Source organism: Phaethon aethereus, assembly GCF_964289735.1.
Source record: "Phaethon aethereus genome assembly, chromosome: 4".
NCBI lineage: Eukaryota > Metazoa > Chordata > Aves > Phaethontiformes > Phaethontidae > Phaethon > Phaethon aethereus.
The window spans coordinates 410180-430756 of record NC_138578.1 but is presented as its reverse complement, the minus strand read 5'-3'; the positions used below and the strand labels follow the sequence as shown (position 1 = coordinate 430756).

Here is a 20577-nt window from a genome sequence, read left to right as displayed (position 1 = left end):
CTGGGCTGGTCGGGGCAGGGGGGGGAATAGTTCGGATCCTTTGTTGGAAGCCTGCCATGACAACCATTTTGTAGAACACCTTTCAGCTGCTCTCGACTAAGACCAGCTGTCTAAAAACCAAATGAGGCAATTTGCAGGATGAAGCCTGTGATCCATTCCTCTTGGCTGTGTCTGTTTTCATGTGTCCGTGCTCTTCCTCTTAAATCTGGTGCTGGTACTAATTAAAATGACACTTTGAAACCAGAAAGTAAAACTGGAAGTACCACTGTTCCACTGTCAGGGAAACCTCTCTCACACAGTGTACCTCAAATTAAATGTGAAGCACGTGCTTCCTCACTGCAGAAACGGCGGACGAGAGCACCAGTGAGAGCTTGGGTGAGAATTCCAGGGCTTTGAGCTAGTTTTAGTTTTAGCTTGTCTTAGCTGCTGTAAACAATGTTTAAGGCCCCTAAAGTAGCGAGCAGGAAGTTGTTGGTGCCTCCTGCATACTGCGACAAATATGCCTTATACGGACTCCCACAGTACGGTTTGACTTTAAACTGTTTTTTAGATTAATTTGTCAGAAACCCGTAGCAAGAAATGCAGCGGATGCACAAGTCTGCTTCTTGCACTGGCACAGAGCTACAAGCTCTTCCAGGAGACAGAACCTTGGGTTGCCTATAGAGAGATGCTCTCAAAGACATGTTTAACTTGAAGCTTGTGGTCAATTCCCGTTGTCACCAACGCAGAGCCCTGCATGTGATGCACAGTGAAAAGCAGAGCAGCTGATCTTGCCCTAAATCTGTACTTCAGTGATAAAGATCTTGCTGCCAGAGAGAGAAAACTCTTGCCTGCATTCAGGCTGTCACAGGCTACAAAAAATGGTGTAAGAAAGTAAAGACAGGGAGCTTGTTGTAGCACTAGCTCGAGCAAAAGCAGGCAGAGGCCACATAATGCCAACTGTCAAACAGCCAGACAGCATTACTGAACATTTCAGGACCTTTTTTTCCTGCTTTGCAAAAAATCAGTTGATGTACTAAAAGTAGAACCGATACCACCCCACCATCCCACCCAGAGAGGAGGTCGTCTTTTCATATGGAGAGAAGTTGGGAAACTTCTTAAGAGGAAGACACAGGTATGCAATAGGTGGTGAAGCTAGCTCCTGAAACAGGTTACCTAAGGGCTGAAGGTGCTACATAACATGAGGTGATGGTTCCTTCACTCTTCCTTCATCTTTTCTTCCCAAAGGCTAAGAGACAATAGCAGAGTTGTAAAGATGGGATCAAAAGGAAACCGGTGATAAGCCACAGACAAAAAAAAATACTAAAACCTAAAGACCTGAGAAGTGAGAGTGGAGAAACCACAGGATGCTGTTTGTGTTTCCGAATCCCCTCTGAGCTGCCGTCCTGTTCCCCAAGGAGCACGAAACAAGCCAAGCAGCTGTTGTCAGCCGGAAGAACAAAGACTTGAATGACACAGGCTCCTCCTGGGACAAGTCTGGTTAAAAGCCAGCCAAAAGCATGTCTCAAGGTAGCATTTGCAGCTCGGAAATGTAAACCTATGTGCTTAGTCCTAGAGATCACGTCCCACCATGTCTTCTTTCTAGGACCAAAGTTCTTACTCTCTCTTACAGTGGTAGGAGTCTGAGCTATTTATTCTCCACTTACACTCAGACTCCTGGAAGGCTTGCTCAGTAAGGTTAATTCTTCCCTCAGTAACGCCTTACTGGAACGCCTGGATAGCAAGTACATTTGCAGTTACTGCTAAACTGGCGAACTTGTGCTGTTGCCAAGCGCTCTTACTACTAGCGATGCATTAAAAAAAAAAAAAATCTGATGATTGTCAACAGATTATCTCATGCATTGTTGTGTGCTTTGTTTCAAGTGAACTGCACACCGGAGATTAAACTTTAGTCAGCCACTTTGAAACTGGAGGCTACTAAGAATTTGGGAATACAAGCGTAGTAATTTTCCTTCCCACCACACGCAAAAAAATTCCCATTTAATCTTTGCTCTTTTAAGTGCCACCAGCTGTTCATGTTGGACAGGATGTAGGAAGGGATATAGGCAAGCTGAAGCCAACGGGATTTGAATAGAGGGCGAATAAGGTCATTAAAAAAACAGTAGTGCAGACTGTACCGTCTCTGCATGCGATCTGATCACAAATTCAAGATAACTGCGAGCAAGGTTTCACTAGTGCTCAGCTTTATGTTTGGATTTGTCCTCTTTGGCTTTGTTATTCCTTAAGCTTACAAACCGAAGGAGAAAGATACTGCCCACTGCTGTCCCAGGATGCCCTTCAGATAGCTAGCGTCTAGTGCCATTCAGTGCAAGGGTGCCCGATTTTTTTGTTACTCGCCTGAGAGATGGAAACCAGGTGATACTCAAATGAAAGCAGTGATTGCACTCAGCCTGAAGTTTGCCTTTGTGTTGGTATTTTGAAGCACATGTCTGACTTCCTGTATACATGCTCAGATAGACTTGCTCAATGTGTTTCAAGTAATGAGAACATTATATATCTTGTTAGACTGAGACGTCAGTGCTCACTTCATTTTATGAGGTAATCTTGGAACAAACACTGTGTGAATTGAAGTGCAGGATGCACCAAGGTGGAAGCTGGCCAGCAACACTGCAGCTGCATCAAAAACCAAACTTCTGTAGGTCCCTGAACTATTTTAAGAACAATAACTTCTCAGCCTATTGGTTCATTTTGAATAACTCCCTGCCGAGCCTAGACTTAACCTTTCTTGCTTTGCCTAGATGACTATCTGCAGAATATGAAAAAAATCCAGTTTCAGTAGGCACCAGTGAATCCAAAATCTCTTACTGTAATACTCTGATGAGAAACTAGGGTTCAAACTGAGGCAGTTAATTAGTAGACGTGTAAGGATTCACTATGAATATTTCAGTGAAACACTGACTTGTCGTGCTAGTTTGAACTTTTATAATTGTCATTCACTCATCAAATGAAAGCCAATTTGTAAATGTTCAGGAAGTAAGAGAAATGTGTATTGTTCTGGTAGTCTTTCCATTGAGGGCTGAGGGTATTTTCCCACTGGCGTAGAGGAACAGAAGCCATCTGTGTGAAGTCAGGCCTACAGATTCATTTTCTGAATGCATACTCAAAGAATTTGGAGCAAAATACAGAGAACAGAAGCGAAGGTAGTGCAAGAATGTAGATTTATAAAAAATATACCACTTTTGCCCATGCTGGTCTTCCAGAGAGACAAAGACGGACTCTGTTTACTTTCCCAAGCACAATGGCTACAGAAACATCTGAAGTAATGGAGAGGTCAAAGAAATCTCTTATTCAGTTTGATTCCCTTCAGCTGTGGCCAGACAGCAACATCAAGCCTGTGCTAAAAATGGGAACCAGTTTTTCTCAAATACTTTGCAAGACCCTAAAATTACATGGCTTTAAAGTGGTTAATGCAGTAGAATCTGAGTTCTCTTTAGTATAGCAGGTTAGTTGTAATGTTACACTTGCCCTCATGGTACGTAAGTGACGTCTCAAAGTACGCAAAGCTAAGCAATTCAACTTTCTTGGGTTTGTCCCCTCGTGTTCTTCCTGCAGAGTGTACATGGCACTTTTCCTTTCTGGATTACTTCACTACTTTGTAACGTTTTTTTATAACGCATAGGTTGCTCAAGTAGAAATCCCAAGTAATTCTCATTTGATTGCTAATCAGGGGTCTTTTAAAATGAGCTGGTTTTGTAAGCAGGCTATGTAACGTTGCACTTTGGAAGGGGCACGGCAAGAGGTATTTTAAATGGCACAAGCAGCACAGTCACCTTGTCACATCTAACCTAAGGATACCGCATTCATCTGCAATGTGGTACTGTGGAAAAAAAAAAAAGAGGCTTTGAAAAGAATGCTTGGTTAAATCTACCGCTGGCATTTTGGAGGCTCCTAGCTAAATGCAGCTGGCAGCTGGAAAGGAAGTGGAAATACACAATGGCCGAAGTCCATGAGCCCAGGGGTTTGCCGAGCCAATGTCTTGCGTACTTCGGCGTTTTATCTATTCCACGTGGGTTTCTATTGTTCCGCACGTGAAAACTGCAAATTCATGAGTCAGGAAGAAGTGTCTCAAATTAGAAAAATATAATGCAACCTGTTAAGTGAGTCTTCACTGTTTACCCAGAAACCAAGCTGCAAGTTTAACAGTCACAAAGCTAACTTTCGTCTGCTTGCGTTGCTCTTAATTGCCCTGAAAAGAGCTCTACAAGAAGAGCAGACTGGTTGTCGCTACGCGAGCACCTCGTATTAGCTCCGCTAGACGAGGAATTACTGGGAGTTATCCAGCAATAGCCTGAGCTATGCCAACGGCAAGTCAAGAGTTCGGGTACGTAAGTATCTTTCATAGCTGTCGGACTTGTGCAGAGCAAACTGCTTATCTCTGGGCAGAGCTGTAACTACTTCGATACCAGGGTATGGAAGTGTATTTCACATAGAAACTTCACCAAAAAAAAATGTTTTGTGAACCGGTTCAGCTTCGTGTGTATTACTCATGCATTCTTTCTTACAGACGCCGCTGGAAGAAACGTGCCATAATTAGGTGCTTGATCTACAGTGCAATTAGAGTATGGCAAGTTGTCGCCTTCAGTAACGCGTCGGGGGCCAAATGAGTTCTTCACACCGTAAGAAAAAATGCCGCATGTTCCAATAACTTCCACTGTGTTTTAATCTCTATAAATAAATACTCCATGCAGTTCACATTCATTTGGCAGGATAGGCTGTTTACAGGCTCTCAGACTAAACAGTATGTGGAAAGCCGTTTACAGCTTCAGGTCTTGGGGTGCTTAATACTGGGGGCCTAGTGTGCTGCTCTCCTGCTGCTCTAATGTAACTCCACCAAAATACTTTGCATGGAGAGGAGGGGTTCTTAACCCGATTTACAGGTTAAGACACGATTTTTCAGTCTGATTCACATCGTCCGATGACAAAATTCGTTCTTACAGCTGCACATGGAGCTGATTTCTTTTAGTTAAGACTGCAGTTGGTTACAGCTGTTTTGTTGTACAATTGGCACACGACCGCGTGCAGCGCAGCTCAGCTGAAAACGGTGCGACTGCACTGCTTAACGTAAAGGCGCGTAGGTCTAACAAACTCCTGCTGCACATAGGACGAGATCAACATTTCACCTAGCTATGTAAAAAGCAACTTGAGTATCAGCAAAACCTAACAGGTTTAAGAACTCATCCCCTTCCTCTGCTGTCCATGGAGCTCTCGTCCATCCTTGTTTTCCAACAAGCAGCGCTCGTTCCCCAGAGGGGAGCTTTGGCTCCTGCATGGAGGCTACAACGCGGCTCCTCTGCAGTGATTCACCCCGCTTTCGTCCCCTGGGGTTAATCACTGAAGCTTTTTTACTCTGCTGCTTTCCAACTTTTCTCCTCCCGGTTGCCCTTGAAGGCACAAAACAGATGTGCGTTTGGGGTTTTGCTGTCGTTCTTGCAGCACAACTGAGGCGGTGGATTCTTGCTTAACTCAGACGAGTAAGTAGTAAAAATCATCTGTGCAATACACGTAGTTCTCAAACTGCTAACAACTGCCACAGAAAAATGACAATGCAGAGCTGTAGTAACTGCTGTGCTTCCTACTGGATTAGTATTAACCTCGTCCCAAATAGTTCTCTGCGAAGAACTAACTTGCAAAACGAGAAGTAAGTCAACAGCCCGAAAGCCTTTGTCCTCCTACAGGGCCAAGATCTGACATGCAGTTTTCTGATTTCTGATTAGCTTAGCATTTCCATTTCATGCTACTACCTCACAAATCTGAACAATGAAGTTGAACTGATCTCAAAAGCCTCGGGCGTGTGGGAATTTGAGAGGAGGAGGGAAGGATTAGTTCTCAAAGGGCCAGAAGTAATGTGCAGTCATGGCCAGTGACACTTAGAATAAGGCTAGAACTGCAGTTTAGCCACAGCGCTGTTACGAGATTGCTGCCGTTGTTAAATTAGTGCCTCATTTTATCATTACATGTTGAGTAGTGGTATGCATCTTGACACATAATTTTAATAATAGCTTGTAAGTGTCAGTGATAATGTAATCTATTTAACAATGAGCCTAAAGATTATCCAGAAGAGAGCATATTATGCCCTGTTAAAACAGCTAATCTGCATAAAACTTATGACAAGCCAGACCTTTTCAGTGTTTAATAAACTGGCTGAATATTCATTTTTAAGGCACTGTCTAAATTGCTTTGGTCACAGATGACTATTTAAAGCCCATTCCAAACGTGGCAACTACACCAGGGAAATAACATAAGAATGATGGGGGGAAAAAAAAGCAACAACAAACCATCCCCCATTAAAGACAACAAAACCCCTCCTGATTAACATCAGCAATAATGGGTCCAATTCTAGCAAAACGAAGGATGACATTTGTTGCAAGTACTTACTGGCCGCTTCGGTACAGGATTGGTGCAGGGCAGAGCAAAAAATCAGACTCCACTGTTTTTGGTTTTTCATCTGAAAAAACAAATGACATGAGCTTACTATACCGTGCGGCTTAAGCGGGAAACTGATGTGCGAACGCGCTATACAGCGCCTTCCCTTCTCGCAGCGTGCCGGTCAGCGGTTTGGTAACGTCTGGAACGTGCAAGCAAGGCAGGCCCAAGTTAGGGCATAAAGCTGCTGCTTTTTTAAAGCTGTACCTTGAACGTACAAACCCAGAGTCGGCTTTAAATGCCACCGTGAGCCACGTTACAGAGCTTGCTTTATTGTACTCGCATCATCTCATGTTATTCCAGAGAGATAATCTACTAGAATCGAGACCGTTTTTTGCGAAGAGTGAGAAGGTCATTGGGAGTTGCCAATATTTGGGAGGTGTGGATTTGTCTGTAGATAGCTCCAACCCTGTGCATTGCATTCAAGGACTGTTTTATCAGTTGTGATTGCAGCATCTATTTCTGCAGTGTTTCTCATGCTTTTGAGTCTCTTATCTGTTTGCAGATCCCTTAAGGTTGTAAAGCATCTATTGGTAGAGCACGGTGTCCAGAAGAGCACTCGTTTTCTGCAGTTGTGAAAAGGAGAAGAGGGAGTTCTCTCAACTCGTGCGCTTTTTAAGCTGGGAAAAATTCTGCTCCTGTGTGCAGAACCATACCCCCAAACTGCCCGACGGTAGGACTGTTCATTTCTGTACTGGAGCTGCTCCTGCGAGCATGGACTATTTCCTGATTTACGGGTGAGAGCAGCTAAGTGATCTGCCAGATCAACTTGGAGTTGACTCTGTCCTGCGCTGAGGGAACAGGCGGACGTACAAGTAGTTCAGGGGCAGCTGAAGGAGGAGCTGTTAGCATACATGAGCTTTTCTGTGGTGCTATAATCTGCACTGACTCCTTGGCCTAGATTTTGGGCTAGTTGTGAGGTGGGGAAGAGGGATTAGCACATTGCCATATGTTTTTGTCGTAATGGTATGTTTCATAGATTATTTTTCTATCCCACAGCTACAGTTGGCAGGTTTCCTTTCTAGCATTTGGTAATGGTTCTTTATAAATGCAAAAGGAGAAACATGCCAAATGCATCTTTTAAACCCAGAAGAAGTGACAAGATAATGGTTTGCTCTGAGGCTGGTCCCAAAGCGGAGCCCAGGCTATCAATAAGGGGAACACTAAAGTACATCCTCATGTAGATATGGACCCTTATGCCCTGCAACGGTCGGGCGTTCTGCTAAGAGCCCACCAGCATGTTGTAGAGGAGAAGGCAATGACATGGGGACAATTCTCCTTTTCCTGGGACCATCTCTTTCCTCCTGCTACCGTTCAAAGAGCCCGTTTTGTGTTTTTGTCCACTGTAGCTCCGCTGTTCTCTTAAGTCTTGGGGCCCAGCACAGAGCGCTTGGGGCCCAGCACAGAGCTGTAGCGAATGAGCTTGCGCATCAGGGGAGGGATCACATTAAATCTGCCCATTTCCTTCCTAGACTACTCCCTAAGCGTTTGCTGTTGTCCATTGCTGAAGAAGAGGACCTGGGCGGGTTGTAGCAGGCCCCCGGCAAGACCCCGTAGAGCAGATAATTTTTACGGTGCAACATGTAATAAATATATCGCTATGACACTCCCCTCCCCTAGTGTGCTTAAGCGCACCCTTTCCTGAAGCCAAGTAAAAAAAAGCAGCCGAGAGATATAGTTGGAAATTTCCGCGTCAAATGCTAGCAAGTATTTGGGCGCTTCATCCTGTCCAAGTCCAGTTATTTCTACCATGGCAAACCAGATGTACGGCTATAAAAGACTGCACAATCAGAGAAGAGGAGAAACCAGAGTCAGAAATAATTTTGAAAAGTTATTTAAAGGCAGCACGCTTCAGACATTCTTCAGTGACGCACATCTAAGCTGTTGAAAGGCCTTCTAGGTAACCTATTTGAGGCCAGAGAAATGTTGGCTGTGAGAACCATTCTCCTAACAGGTCACCTAGATCTGCTGCAGAATCTGCAGCCTGTTGCCTCTTGTTCTCTTCTCAGTGGACTTGGAGAGCCCGGTTTACTATTTTCAGCCCTGCAGCAGCCCATACCTAACAATTACTTTGGCCGTTTTTCCCTTCCTGGAGATATAACAAACTGACTTTTCCGTCCTTCCTTACAGCTTGTGTTCTGGACTTCGGCCCATCCTTGCCAGCTTCCTCTGGATGCTCTTCAGAGTGGACTCACCCCCAGCTTGCAGCATGGAGCACACTAAAATTCAAGTTCCTAGAGGCTATTGTTGGCCGCACAGCCCAAATTCAGACAGCACCCCAACCTCCCAGTTATTAAGTACGGTAAGCCTATTTGACTGCTACCATTGCTACCAAATAATGACGAAATTTTTAGTATGATAGTAGCACCTGCCAGCAGGACCAAGGACATTATGTTTCTGATGCTTACAGAAAGTGGCTGAATCCCTCAACTCTGTGTTTTCCAGGTCCTTATGTCTGCCGGTACCTTAATGTACTCCATCTGAAGGTCTTGAGTGGTGTGAATGCCACCCCAAACACAACCGTATTGATGTAAGCCTCAAAACGCTCACATGAAGAAGGTATGTGCTATTAGTTTTATTCCCCAAATGGACAGACTGGGGTGTAGGTAAGTGGCTGCTCACGGTAAACACGTCAGGAGCAAAACAGGTATAGAACTGAGGAGTCCTGATGACTTGCAAACCACCCCCTTGAACTGAAATTTAAGTTGTAATTAACTTCAGGTCGTGTAAGTGATGTCTCAGCTATTTACCCTAGTGTGAAATTAATTTTTTTCACCTGGAGCTGAACTAGTGTGTTTCCCCGCTTCTCCAAGTAAGAAAGGTACACCAAGATAATCAATGCTCAACCGCAGCAATAATTTTGCCACGCTGTAAATTCTAGGGCTATGAAGCTAATTTATGCAACATATGTAAATAAGCAAGGTATAGTTTAACATAGGAAACAAAGGTGACAGTTTCAATTGCAACTGAAGGAAAATTTATCCAAGCACAATTTATTTACACGTTGCCTTTTTCCAGAACTACTGTGCTCTTTTGTTATTCCTCCAAATAATTTTACACATGTAACAGGCAGGAGAGATTGGCAGCCCATTCAAGTATATATGATATCCAGAGAAAGGAAGAAAATCTACTGGAAAAACATGTTCAACTGGGTAGGAATTTAAGACAGGCTACAAGAAAAATCAGACAGTAGGTAAGGAAAAAATGAGTTGAGTCTTTTTTATGGGTCCATTTTTGGCCACTTTCCAGTCTGGCTTTTTTCTAAAGGATACTGCTTAGAGCACGAAGTTAGATGTACTTAAACTAGACATCCGCTTAAGTTTCAGGATATAAAAAATGGCAGAGGTTTCCATTAATGGCGTTTTTTCTACCATCATCTACCTTGTGCCACTTGAGGGAACAGAGCAGCACAAGGACCCTGATCCAAATTCTGGCATGACTTTTCATGTGCCCTGCTGCAACTTAGTACACTGAGGAAGAGAAGACCAAATCCTAATACTTTGCTGAAACTTAAACTCTCTGTGAGCACACTTAGTAATCGGGTAGCAAGAAGAAACTAGTCTGCACTACCTCTCTCTTACTTCTGAACCTTTTCTAACTTCCGCAGCGTTCCACTCAGAAAAATTTCCCCAGTGACGCTTGTAGTTTGACAAAGGGATAACGATGGCTTGTAACATCTGGCCAATGGTGAGTACTAGTAATACAAAAAACTCGTCAACACCCATCTGCACCCCAAAAAAAAAAACCAACCACACAACAAAAAGAAACCCAGAAACACCAAATGAAGCTACAGGGAAAGTGCCTGTAAAAGGTGCTGTGGTCACTCCGTCTGAAACGGGATTCCTTTCCGTGGGTCAGGAAACTGGGGTCCGACCAGGGATCTGGTAGCGGTGAGCCCCACTCCTGGGGGAAGAGTGCTGCTTGGGACACTGAGCTGATGAACCATGTCAAAATACAGGGACAAAGTACAACCGATGGCTCTGACGTGGCCTTACTCTATGCTGTAGCAGGAGCTCCAGGAAGAGGACGCCCTGTCAGGCCGCGGAAACAAACAGCCCGACGGCGATACATCTGGTACAGGAGACAGAATGGACAGAGATGCTCCAAGCTGACAAGATAAGTGTAGCTTGGAGGAGAGTGCCTTTTGGAATTGTGATGAGAGCCTGCGTCTTGGCCTGGGTCTCCTTAAAAGAACTGACCCTTGGTCGGTACGCTCTGTGGTAACGTTTTTTGCATCGGCGAGTATCGGGAGCCAGGCCATTCCCAGCGTGTTAACTTGCCCAGCCAGCTGGGCTGCCGAACACCAGTCAGGTCTACAGCTAATGGCAACTGGCAGCAAATGCACCGCTGCGCAAGATGGAAAATAACTTGTACCTTCTTACTAATCCTCAGAGCTGTCCTGTTTTCTTCCTCTTAACTATTTTTCTCTTTAGACTTTAATTAAATGAGGTAACTAGAAGCAAAATAAATCACTTAATAGGAAATAATAAGACAGATCACCTCAAACTTCGGTACTTACGAATTGTAGTTCCGTTCACTTGATAGGTACAAGTAACACCATCAGTTTTCCCACCAAGGGTTAAGCCACTTCCTCGAAGAACAACTTGAAACTCCTCTGGAAAGAAAAGGAAAAACCCAGAATGACCAATTTTTAGAGCATTGCACTAAGTTAAGAGGAGGAGAATTTCAATATAACCGGCAGTAAATAAAGCACAACTTAGTAATGCTTCAAACTCAGTAATGTCTCCTTTTTAATTGACCCCAGTACTGCATTCTTCAGTTAGGTCACTATAGTAAAAATAAGGATTTGTTCCCAAACCTTTTTCAGCGAGGCAGCCCTATCAAAATGCAAGTTGATTCTGACTGTCAACGGGATCTGCAGCTCAGCTGCACCAGGAACAGCATCTCAGGGAATACTCTGATAAATGAGAAATCTGCATCTCATAACAAGAGGATTCCCCAAACCTGGATCAGGCCCACTTAAAGCTCTAGACTAACACCACATTTCTCCTCATTACTATTTCTCTGGAAGTTGGGTACGGGCCACACTATTTGTGAATTGTGCAAAGGACGAGTAAAAACGGTTTGTTTACCAAGGCCACTGATTTCATTGAGTCGATCCACGTTTCCACAAAAACACCAACCTAAGGACATTGTGCAACTACCTTATATTGATTGGTCTCAAACTATGCGTGGATTGTGAAACCCAGAAAGAGGACAAGCTCTTAAAATTTTGTGCAACTCTTCTACATAATAAATGTATTACCACTTGCTGCACAAAAATGCAGTCAAATGCTTTACTGTTTACGCTCCACAGATTTAGGGCAGGGCACTAGAAATAGGGTCATGAATTTAAACGAACGTATACTGTCACGATTCCCAGAACTAAATAGCTAAAATGGCATGCAAGTGTCACAGAATTAACTATCAGTGCTTTGAATAGGAGGGCAAGTGCAGAACATGACTAATAGGAGAGGGGCAGATAAATGCGTCTCAAACTTCTACGTGCGTTGCCGAAATTGTAAAAGTAGGCTCTGGAAGACAGCTGCTCTGGGAAGAAAAAGGAGTCTACAGAGAATGATCTGATCTTTCCTAAACTCCTTGAGGATTTTTTTAGATATTGTATTTCTAGAGGCCTGTGGGGTTTTCCTTCGGGTAAGGAAAAACATAGGGAAATCGCAGTCCTGTAATAATTATTTTTTTTTTAATTATAAAAACTTACCTCCCACACAGACACTGGATGGTTCCAAATATAAAATCTCAGTGCACGACTGCTTCAAAACCTATTGCAAAGGAGGAAACTAGTCATAAATGGGTTTCAGAGTGCTACGTCAGTGAGAAAAATTATTTTGAAACAAACGCTCGTCCCTAGGAGACAGACGTGCACAACTACAGCTTTGATTTGCACAAGTTTGGCTTTGCAGGACATGGCCTTGACCAGGTGAAACTTCTGTATGCCTGCACGGTCAAGTGTCCTAAGAGTTCTTAAGGCTTGGATTATTTTGTTAAATTTGGGACAGTCTTCAAAGCGGAGTGAGGTCTGATTTTGATCTTAAAATTTCTGTCCAGATGCCTAACCTAATTTTCCATGAACCCCAATCCTAATGTTGAAGCCAAAAATTAGTCACAGGGAGCCTTATCCAAGACTTAATCCAAGAAAAAGCAGTCTTCCAGCAATCTGTGGGTCAAGCGAAGCGCACGTTATTCCAAGTGCTGGCATCCTGCCCGGTATAAAGCAGAGCAAGGTGTTCTTGACTGCGCTGCCTTCTGTCAGACGGGATTCTTTCATTGCGGTACTAGTCAGCCTGCTTCGATTCTCTGGCCAGTCGGGGAATCTGATTCCAAAAGGTTGGCACAGAACAATACTCCGACAGGTGACTTAGAAATACGAGGCATGGAACGTAAGAGGAAGGAGGAACTGGACGCCTTTGGCAGTTTGTACTTGGAAAGGTCTCAGACGCTACCCTTAGTTTCCGCCAAGTAACATTACACCATTTCCAAATACATCAAGGGGTCAAGTTATCCATGGTCACTCCAGCAGAGGCATGAGGAGCACCCAGGTGTGGATGACCGCAGACCGCTTCGGTTTCCGTTTGAAAACGGCGCGTCTCGGAATGAACGGGTCAAGCTCGTCTGCCTACCACCATTGCTGGAATTGAGCCATGAGACCTGACCCTCCTCCCGCTGCGAGGATCTCGGTCCCACCGCACGGCCCCCCCAGTCCCGCCGCTTCTTGTCCGGGAAGGAGCTGTGCTAACCAAAATGTTAATCCCCCTCTCTCAGGCAGCAACCGGGTTTCTGTTGACTCGGGGGGAATGAGTCTCCAGAAGCTTGTAGGGTTCAATACGCACTGACAATCCACAATTAAACTTCCTTCTAATTTTCACGATAACGTGCGATTGTATTTTTTTCCCTAGCGGTTGTTAGTTTTCTTGTCCCTCAGAAAATTTTCATGATGTCTTTATATAGCTTATCCTGCACTAGGCAGTACATTTTAGCAGGCTTTCATACAGAATACTACACGGAATCAGTCCAGGTCCCTGTGCTCAGGTTCACAGTGCAAAGTCCTGTTACTGTCCCCTCCCTACCGGCATTTGCCAAAACTCTGCGTGCTCCTGAGCTGGCCTGTCGGTAAATGTACTTCTGTCTTACTCTTAGCACCTTTTTCCTTCCTTCAAATAGATTTTGGAGGTTTTTTTAACTGTCCACTCTAGTTGCCAGTGATTTCTGTTGCTACATACCCAGACCCAGTAGAAACAACTTGTTTGTCAGTGCATATACTCAAAAAGCATGCCAAGCTCCAGGAAAAACAACAACGTGCCTTACTTAACACCTATCTCCCCACAAACGGCCGTGCACAAGTATCTTTAGTGCTTCCAAACCCATTTATAACCATTATGTAGTATTTGAAGAAAGAGAGATTTTGCAGGCGCATGCAGTTGGATGAGACACAGCAATGGAGATCTTTGGAAAGAATGTCGCTTGAAGTTCAGTGCAAGTTCACCAGTTTGTGTTAGCCGAGCTCATCTCGCTTCCAAAAAAGGACTCAGCTTTTTGATGCCTGTTTCAGCATAGGGAGAGGAATTGTTATTGAGTGGCGGGGGGGGAATAATTTGTGCAAAATATATTACAGAAAGAGTGAAGCATTTTATTCCTTTACAGTAAAAAAATATTCTGGGTTTTTTCCTCTGAAGGGACAGAGTCACAAGAATAGTCCGGTTTTAAGTTGATGAGACTATAGACTTGCTTTAATCTGAAGTACAGATCGAGCAGTTGGCAGTAGCAAAGCCTGCTGAATTAATTTTTTTTTTTTTTTTTTAGAGCAGCGCTCTACAGACAGGGAGAAACCTTCCGTCTCCTGTGCTATCCCCGTCTGCCCACTGTCTGAAGAAGCAGGGCCATGTTACAAATTGCGGGGTGGCGAGTGGAGAGGACAATGACAGATAAATCTGTCTTGTCTTGGAAAGTCGTATTTCTGTAATCGCACTGTATCTGATAGTGATTTTTCTAACATTGTGTTTGCAAATGCAATGTAAAACAGGAAAATAACCTATTTGGACATGCTTAACTCCCTTTGGATTTAAGATTAAACAGGGGGACCAACCCCTAACGAGATAAAATATGGCCTAGATTAAATGATCGCAAATGCATGAACAAAAGCAAATTTCGATATAGGGTTCAGGATACACTGACTTCCTGCGTGGCAGCATGGAATTCATCTTTATACACGTAGATGTGCTGCTATTGACATAAAGCAGGAAAATACTGGTTTTAATGCTGTTCCTAGAAATAAACAAATTTTTTTGACACTAATCTTTTATCATTTTAAGTATTGCTGTTCTACACATGGCTTGAGAAACCTCTACTGTTCAGAGATCCTCAGTCTCTTGGCAAAGGTGGTGGCCCAAAACTGTCCTTTTCACTCAAAGCTTACATTAGGATTAGATCAGATATTATATGAATCAATAAATATTTTTATATAGGTACAAAAATAATTTTGATTAGGAAAAAAAAAATTGTTTTTCCAAGTTTAACTAGTTAGTTTCCATCCCTCAAAAAGCTTCTCAATAATCTTTGCTTTAAAAAAAAAACATAATGCTATAGGCATCTGCCTTGTCTCTGAAAATGCTTCCCTTCAATAACAATCGTCAAGTAACCTTAAGAAGCAGAAATAAAAGAAATCTTGGAAAGACTTCAGAGGAATCAGGTAGAACCAACCTAAAAGCATAGCAGATAGCTTTTTGCGCAGTCTTTTACATTTGGGGTATTTCTCGATGCTCCCTCTAAGCCACCACTGAAACAGTATGCAGAACCAAATTTTCCATCCGTTAAGTAAAAATCAGAGCGCTCATGGAGAGGGTTGAATCCCATTAACCGTACCCAGCACCACCAGTGAGGAGGGCTTGGCTCACAAGGATGTGGTAACGAGCACTTAGCCGTCACAATGCAAAACCTGAAAAGATTTTCCAAGGCAGTGGTCACCGCTTGTCCTTGCACATATGGGAGAGGGGAACGTATTTTCCTGTATAGCAACTTGTGGCCTTTCTATACTCTTTCCTTCCTCTGGCTCACAGTCTTTTCTGTCCATTTTAATCTCTTTTTCTCGTTCTTTCCATGCAGGCTGTTCCTTCCAACCTAGCGTAGTGCACTCCAATAAAAAGCTCACCTCTATTATTAGGAGGAACGATGCGAAGGCACCTTACCCGTTTTGCCTTATGATCCCTGTTTATGATTTAATATTCCTTCATATCTCTAGATCACGGCTATTTCTGTTTCAGCCTTTCTAGTACCCCTGTGGAATGACCTTTTGACAACAGCTGATGAGGGATTTTCCAAGGTATGTCGTCTTAATTGTCCGAGCCCCGCTTTCCCAGAGCTCGGTGCTTTACAGTGCAGTCGAAGGGGTGAACACTGGGCCCGTGCGCAGCGTGTGCGGGCTCTCGGGCGCGGCTGAAATCTGGTATCCTTGCCACGTCTGCTGCAGCCCACGAGGAAGGAACTGATCGGTCTGATCAGTAACAGCTTCGACTGGAGCTGTCTCCGTCATGTGTTATGGAAGCACATTTAACGATGGCAACGTACAACCCGAAGCATGCATGTAATGTCACCTCCCTTTTTTCCCTCCTCTCCCCCTTTAAAGATGTAAAACTGATTTTAAACTGTCTTGGGCTGCAAAGTCTGCAAGATCAAAATGAACTCCACAGAAACCCATACTAAGCTCCCTCTTCGCCAGTTCAGGATAAGCAAAGGGAATGATCTGGCATTGCAAATTCATCGTTTAGAAACCTACCACCCACAAGAAAAGCTGAAATTATTACTGTAAAAGGCTATCCTTGGATAGGATAGTTAAACACACTGCTGACACAAAAAAAATTCAAACAGAGCTATAAATTGCCTTCGTTTAACAGCATGCAGGGAGAGACTAAAGGAGTTGATGTCATCCGTTTCACTTCCAGAGCTCCACACCAAATACAGGGCGCTGTCCTCCCGGGCTTGCCAAGGTTTTCCTTCTAGCCACCTCCCTGAGTGCGAGCTGTCCCTCAAAGAAACCTTTCCCCACAAACTCAAGTGCGAAACAGAGTCGAGACCTGTCCGCCTGCGTCCCGTCGTCTGTCAGGTTCGGAAATGGAGAAATGCAGAGTAGCTACAGAGGGGTTCTTCCAAGTCCGAGACAGAACGGTGCTATGAGGGACTGGCTACAGCTGGAACCCCGCAGAGGCTAAGCCAAGCGGAGAGCATCACGTCGGCGCTACGGCTGTGTGCTTGCCTCTTTAACGCTCGCTGGGAAGCCTGCATGCCTGCTCGAGAAAGGCAAGGCAGCAGAGTCCTGCTCATCAAGGTAGTTGCTCTCTTGTACTTACAGAAAATGACACGTGAAACTGGGGTCCCAAACATTGCCTTGTGCAACACCAGCACCGCAACGGAGTGCTGAGGAAGCCCTCTCCTGTAGGCCCCCCGTATACAGAATTTGTTCCATCGCTGCCATGTTGCAGCAGCAGCAGCCCAGCATCTCAGATTAAAAAAATGTTAAAGTCTTGTTATGCTGTTTTCTACGAACGGTTATTACCACAGCTACCTAAGCCGCGGCGTGAACTCCACTCACACTCGGTGCCGAAAGCACTGCCCATCCCAGCTTCTGAGGGTGGGCTGAAGGCAGAAGAGCCTCTGAGGCTTTTAGTGAAATCACATCTTATAGCTATTAAGTGAATGGGTACTGACCCTTTTCCGAAAGGGTCGCTCGTGAATCAGCTGCTGGACGGCCCCATGCCGTCTGCGAGCCAGCTATTGCATTCCTTATCTGCGTATGTTAACTTCAAGCATATGAATATTCTGTTCTACGCAGTGGGATGAGATCCCGACTGATACCTAAAAAAGTCCCTTGCCGGGTCAAGTCTTTGATGTCCCATACAGAAAATCGGGTTCCGCTTCCTTCCGCAGCAGTGCTGTGGAACCTGCCCCGCACGCAGCCCTGCGAGGCTGTGTCCGTTGGAGGAGGCTCTGTTACTCGCCTCTTGCCCCAGCTCACCAACAGCGGCGAAGCGTGCAGCCATCAGAACCGCAGCTGTTTAGCTCCTGAACCTGCTAACTGGCGATCAGGTTTTCTCTGGAAGTCCTGCATTGTCCGACTGTCACCTATCTCCATCCCTCACGCTACTTCAGAGGCCTACAAGCCACAGACGGTGTTGTGTTCCACGTAAGTTTAATCTTCCTCGTAAGTATAATTTTTCTCAGGCACAACGAAGTACACGTGTAAATTTTTCTTAGAACAGCTGTAGAAAGATCATCCACTTTATCAACTTTTCAGCTAGCAAGGTTGGGACCACTTTTCAGCTAGCAAATTTTTTTCTGAACAGCCCGACTGTTAATCAGTGCTTAAAATCCATACCTGTCCTTATCAGTGCCGTGGATTTCTGTGCCCTTCTCCCTAGAAGGTTCCTGAAGGCTCACATAAACTTCACAGCCCACTTCCTAAATAAGTGGTTTAGCATTTCTGTCGTCAATAAAACACTGAATTCTGTTAGAGATGTTTTACAGAAACTTTGTCAGTGACTGACCTGAAGGTGTCTGAATTGAAAAACAGAATCATGTTTTGTTAGATTTAAGCTGCAGAAACAATACACCTACACAAATAATTACATTAGCATAGAAAAGGCAGATGTCTCTGCAATAAATTGCACAAAGGCAGCCAAATAGCAAGATGACATAAGGCTCGCTAGTGCGGATAGTCTTTGCAAACTCCACCTCTGTTTATAAATTTTGCCTTGTCGTAGATCTTGCCCCTGCTCTATGCCGACATGTCCTCCCACAGAAAATGGGCCTTCTGCATCTTCCAGTACCTCTATAACTTGTCACAGCTGGACCCAGCTCCGCTTTGACTGACTTTTCACCCTTGCTACTGCCTCGTGAACGTTCTCCAAATTTCAACAGTAAAGCAGTACAGCTCCCGCAGCTTTTTAAGTATTTTGACTACCATACACGCAGAACATACTGTGGAACAGAGCTGTACCATGCGGTACAGTGTTACATGCGGGCTAAAACAACAACTTTCCCTTCCAGCACTTTAATGACTTTCATGTTCCAAGAAATTGCGAGAACACTGCACTGGTAAGGAGCCACGAGCAACCCAACTGTACATCGACAATTAACAAAATACGCTAAGAGTCAGTTTATTTCACAGCACCGTTTCATTTTGCTTAGCCCCGTACGCAGTTCAGAAGTTTTTGTCAGCAGTCGGTGCCATAAATCATAACTCACATGGCTTCTGTTCCTCCTCGGAACCGTACGCCGACTTTGGGATTTGGGGCAGGTCGTCAGCATGGGTGGATTCTTCACAGAACCACCGTAACAATTTTTAAGTCTACTGTTCTGAAACTAGGAAATGATATATGGATGGGTAAGGCGCTTGCTTCACAGTAAAAAGATTACCATAACTGTCAACTGCTGGAGGAAGAGCTCTCTGACACATTTTGATCAGACTTGGCAAGCTAATGATTTTGAACAACTAAGGATTCCCGGAGTCACCAGTGGCCTTTACTCGCTACAGTTCCGTTTCAAACATGCACCTCTTCATTTACATCAGTGCTCCTTGGAAGTCTATTCCAAATCAGGCTGGCTTGACTCGTGACAGGGGAAGGCAATATGCTTCCGTGAACAGAAGCGTACGTACTGTAATAAAACAACTGCATCTAACTTGCTATTTGTAGAACCAAGTTTTAAAGAGGAAAAAAAATGTTCACCTTGAAAGAGCAATCTTATTTGCTATACTCGCGTATGGCAAGACACATGCAAAACGCGTGCAAAACATGCTGACAGTGCAACGTAAGCCCTTCCACAGTCCACGTGCAAAAATACATTTACAGCAGCATTAGCTCTTGCTCGCTGCACGCGGAGGTTGCGCCTGGAGCACTGCCTGTTGATACGCCGCCAGCCAGTCATGCATACGCTCGCTGCAGGATGTGTGCTGCCCAATTCAGAAAGATGGCACAACAGCACTAAAAAAAAACCACTTTAAATGCTAATCTAACAGAAAACTCAAGACACTGTTTTTTTTGTGAAGAATTCCACCCCTTTTTCCTACCTCTCTCCGTGCCAAATGTAGGGTTCATCATTTTCTCTAGGGATGCTACAAACACAGCACCTAGTGAGCAGAATATAACCAACCACGACGAAAGCAGATCTAGGAACTACGGTAAACTGCAAACATAATTAAAATTGGAGAAGCTGTGTTCATAGCGTGACGCGCAGAGAGGACACGCTTCTCCTGACGTACTGCGCCAAGCGCGCCTCTCTCTTAACCACGAAACCTGCATCATCAAGATCTGCATCTCCTATAGTGCCGCCTTCGATCAAGATACAGTGGTAGACACGCTCAAGTTGCCCACCTACAGCCTGGTATCTGTTACTGCAAAACACGGATACTTAATTCGATAAAATGTAGGGAACGAAGGGGGGCAAGAAGGGAAGATGGCACATGCTACAGATAACTCACAAAGCAGCGTTTGACAGGGCCCTGATAATGTAAGAGCATTTACGGCTACCTTTAGCATTACTAGTCTCAGCTGGACCTGTGCACGTACGCAAAACCTCTTCTAGCTGTCAGCTGTAGGGCTCAAGCCGGGTCGGCTGCCGCCTGACCTGGGATTGCCTACAGCTGTGGGCTCCCAGCAAGCGCTGAGCAGGCAGTGCCCCACAGCTGTGCAGCCGGGCCTCGGGGAGCAGCTATTTAAGTGGTAGGCAGGAACTCAGCTGCTCTAGTGCACGGGTGTAACACTGTGAGGAAGTGCGGTTTGGCTGCTGGGTGTTATGGGTGGGTGAAGCTGTCCGAGCCTCTGGAACGATGCTCTTGAGTTAGTCCCTTCTCTGGTAAGTTAATTTGTTCATGAGCTTCATCCCGGCTTGGAGCGGTCAAACTCCGCAGAAGAATGCGTAGTGAAAACACTGCTGTACTACTGTGTGGTTTAGCTGTTTTGAGCTAGGTTGGGCGAGCAGCCTGTTTGGCCTCAGTGAGTCAAGCAGAGCCTCTCAACACAGAGTTCAGACAGGTGCCTAGTTTAGTTCCCAAAACTGTTGTGCTCTGTTTGCGTTGACTGGGTGAATTAGGACTGGGCTTAACCCATGCTATTTTGTTTTTTTGTTTTTCTATGAGTCATTGAG

The 20577-nt window shown here is 44.6% G+C and overlaps 1 protein-coding gene across 1 annotated transcript in view; it reads right to left on the bottom strand.

Moving 5' to 3' along the window:
- ANTXR2 (ANTXR cell adhesion molecule 2) overlaps positions 1-20577 on the bottom strand; it is a gene marked incomplete at its 5' end in the record, with an annotated part of 112708 nt that overhangs the window by 70367 nt on the left and 21764 nt on the right. The window contains 3 exons of the mRNA XM_081999467.1: positions 6376-6445; positions 10943-11038; positions 12146-12206. Of these exons, the coding sequence (XP_081855593.1) occupies positions 6376-6445; positions 10943-11038; positions 12146-12206 (227 nt within the window). The remainder of the gene's footprint in view (positions 1-6375; positions 6446-10942; positions 11039-12145; positions 12207-20577) is intronic.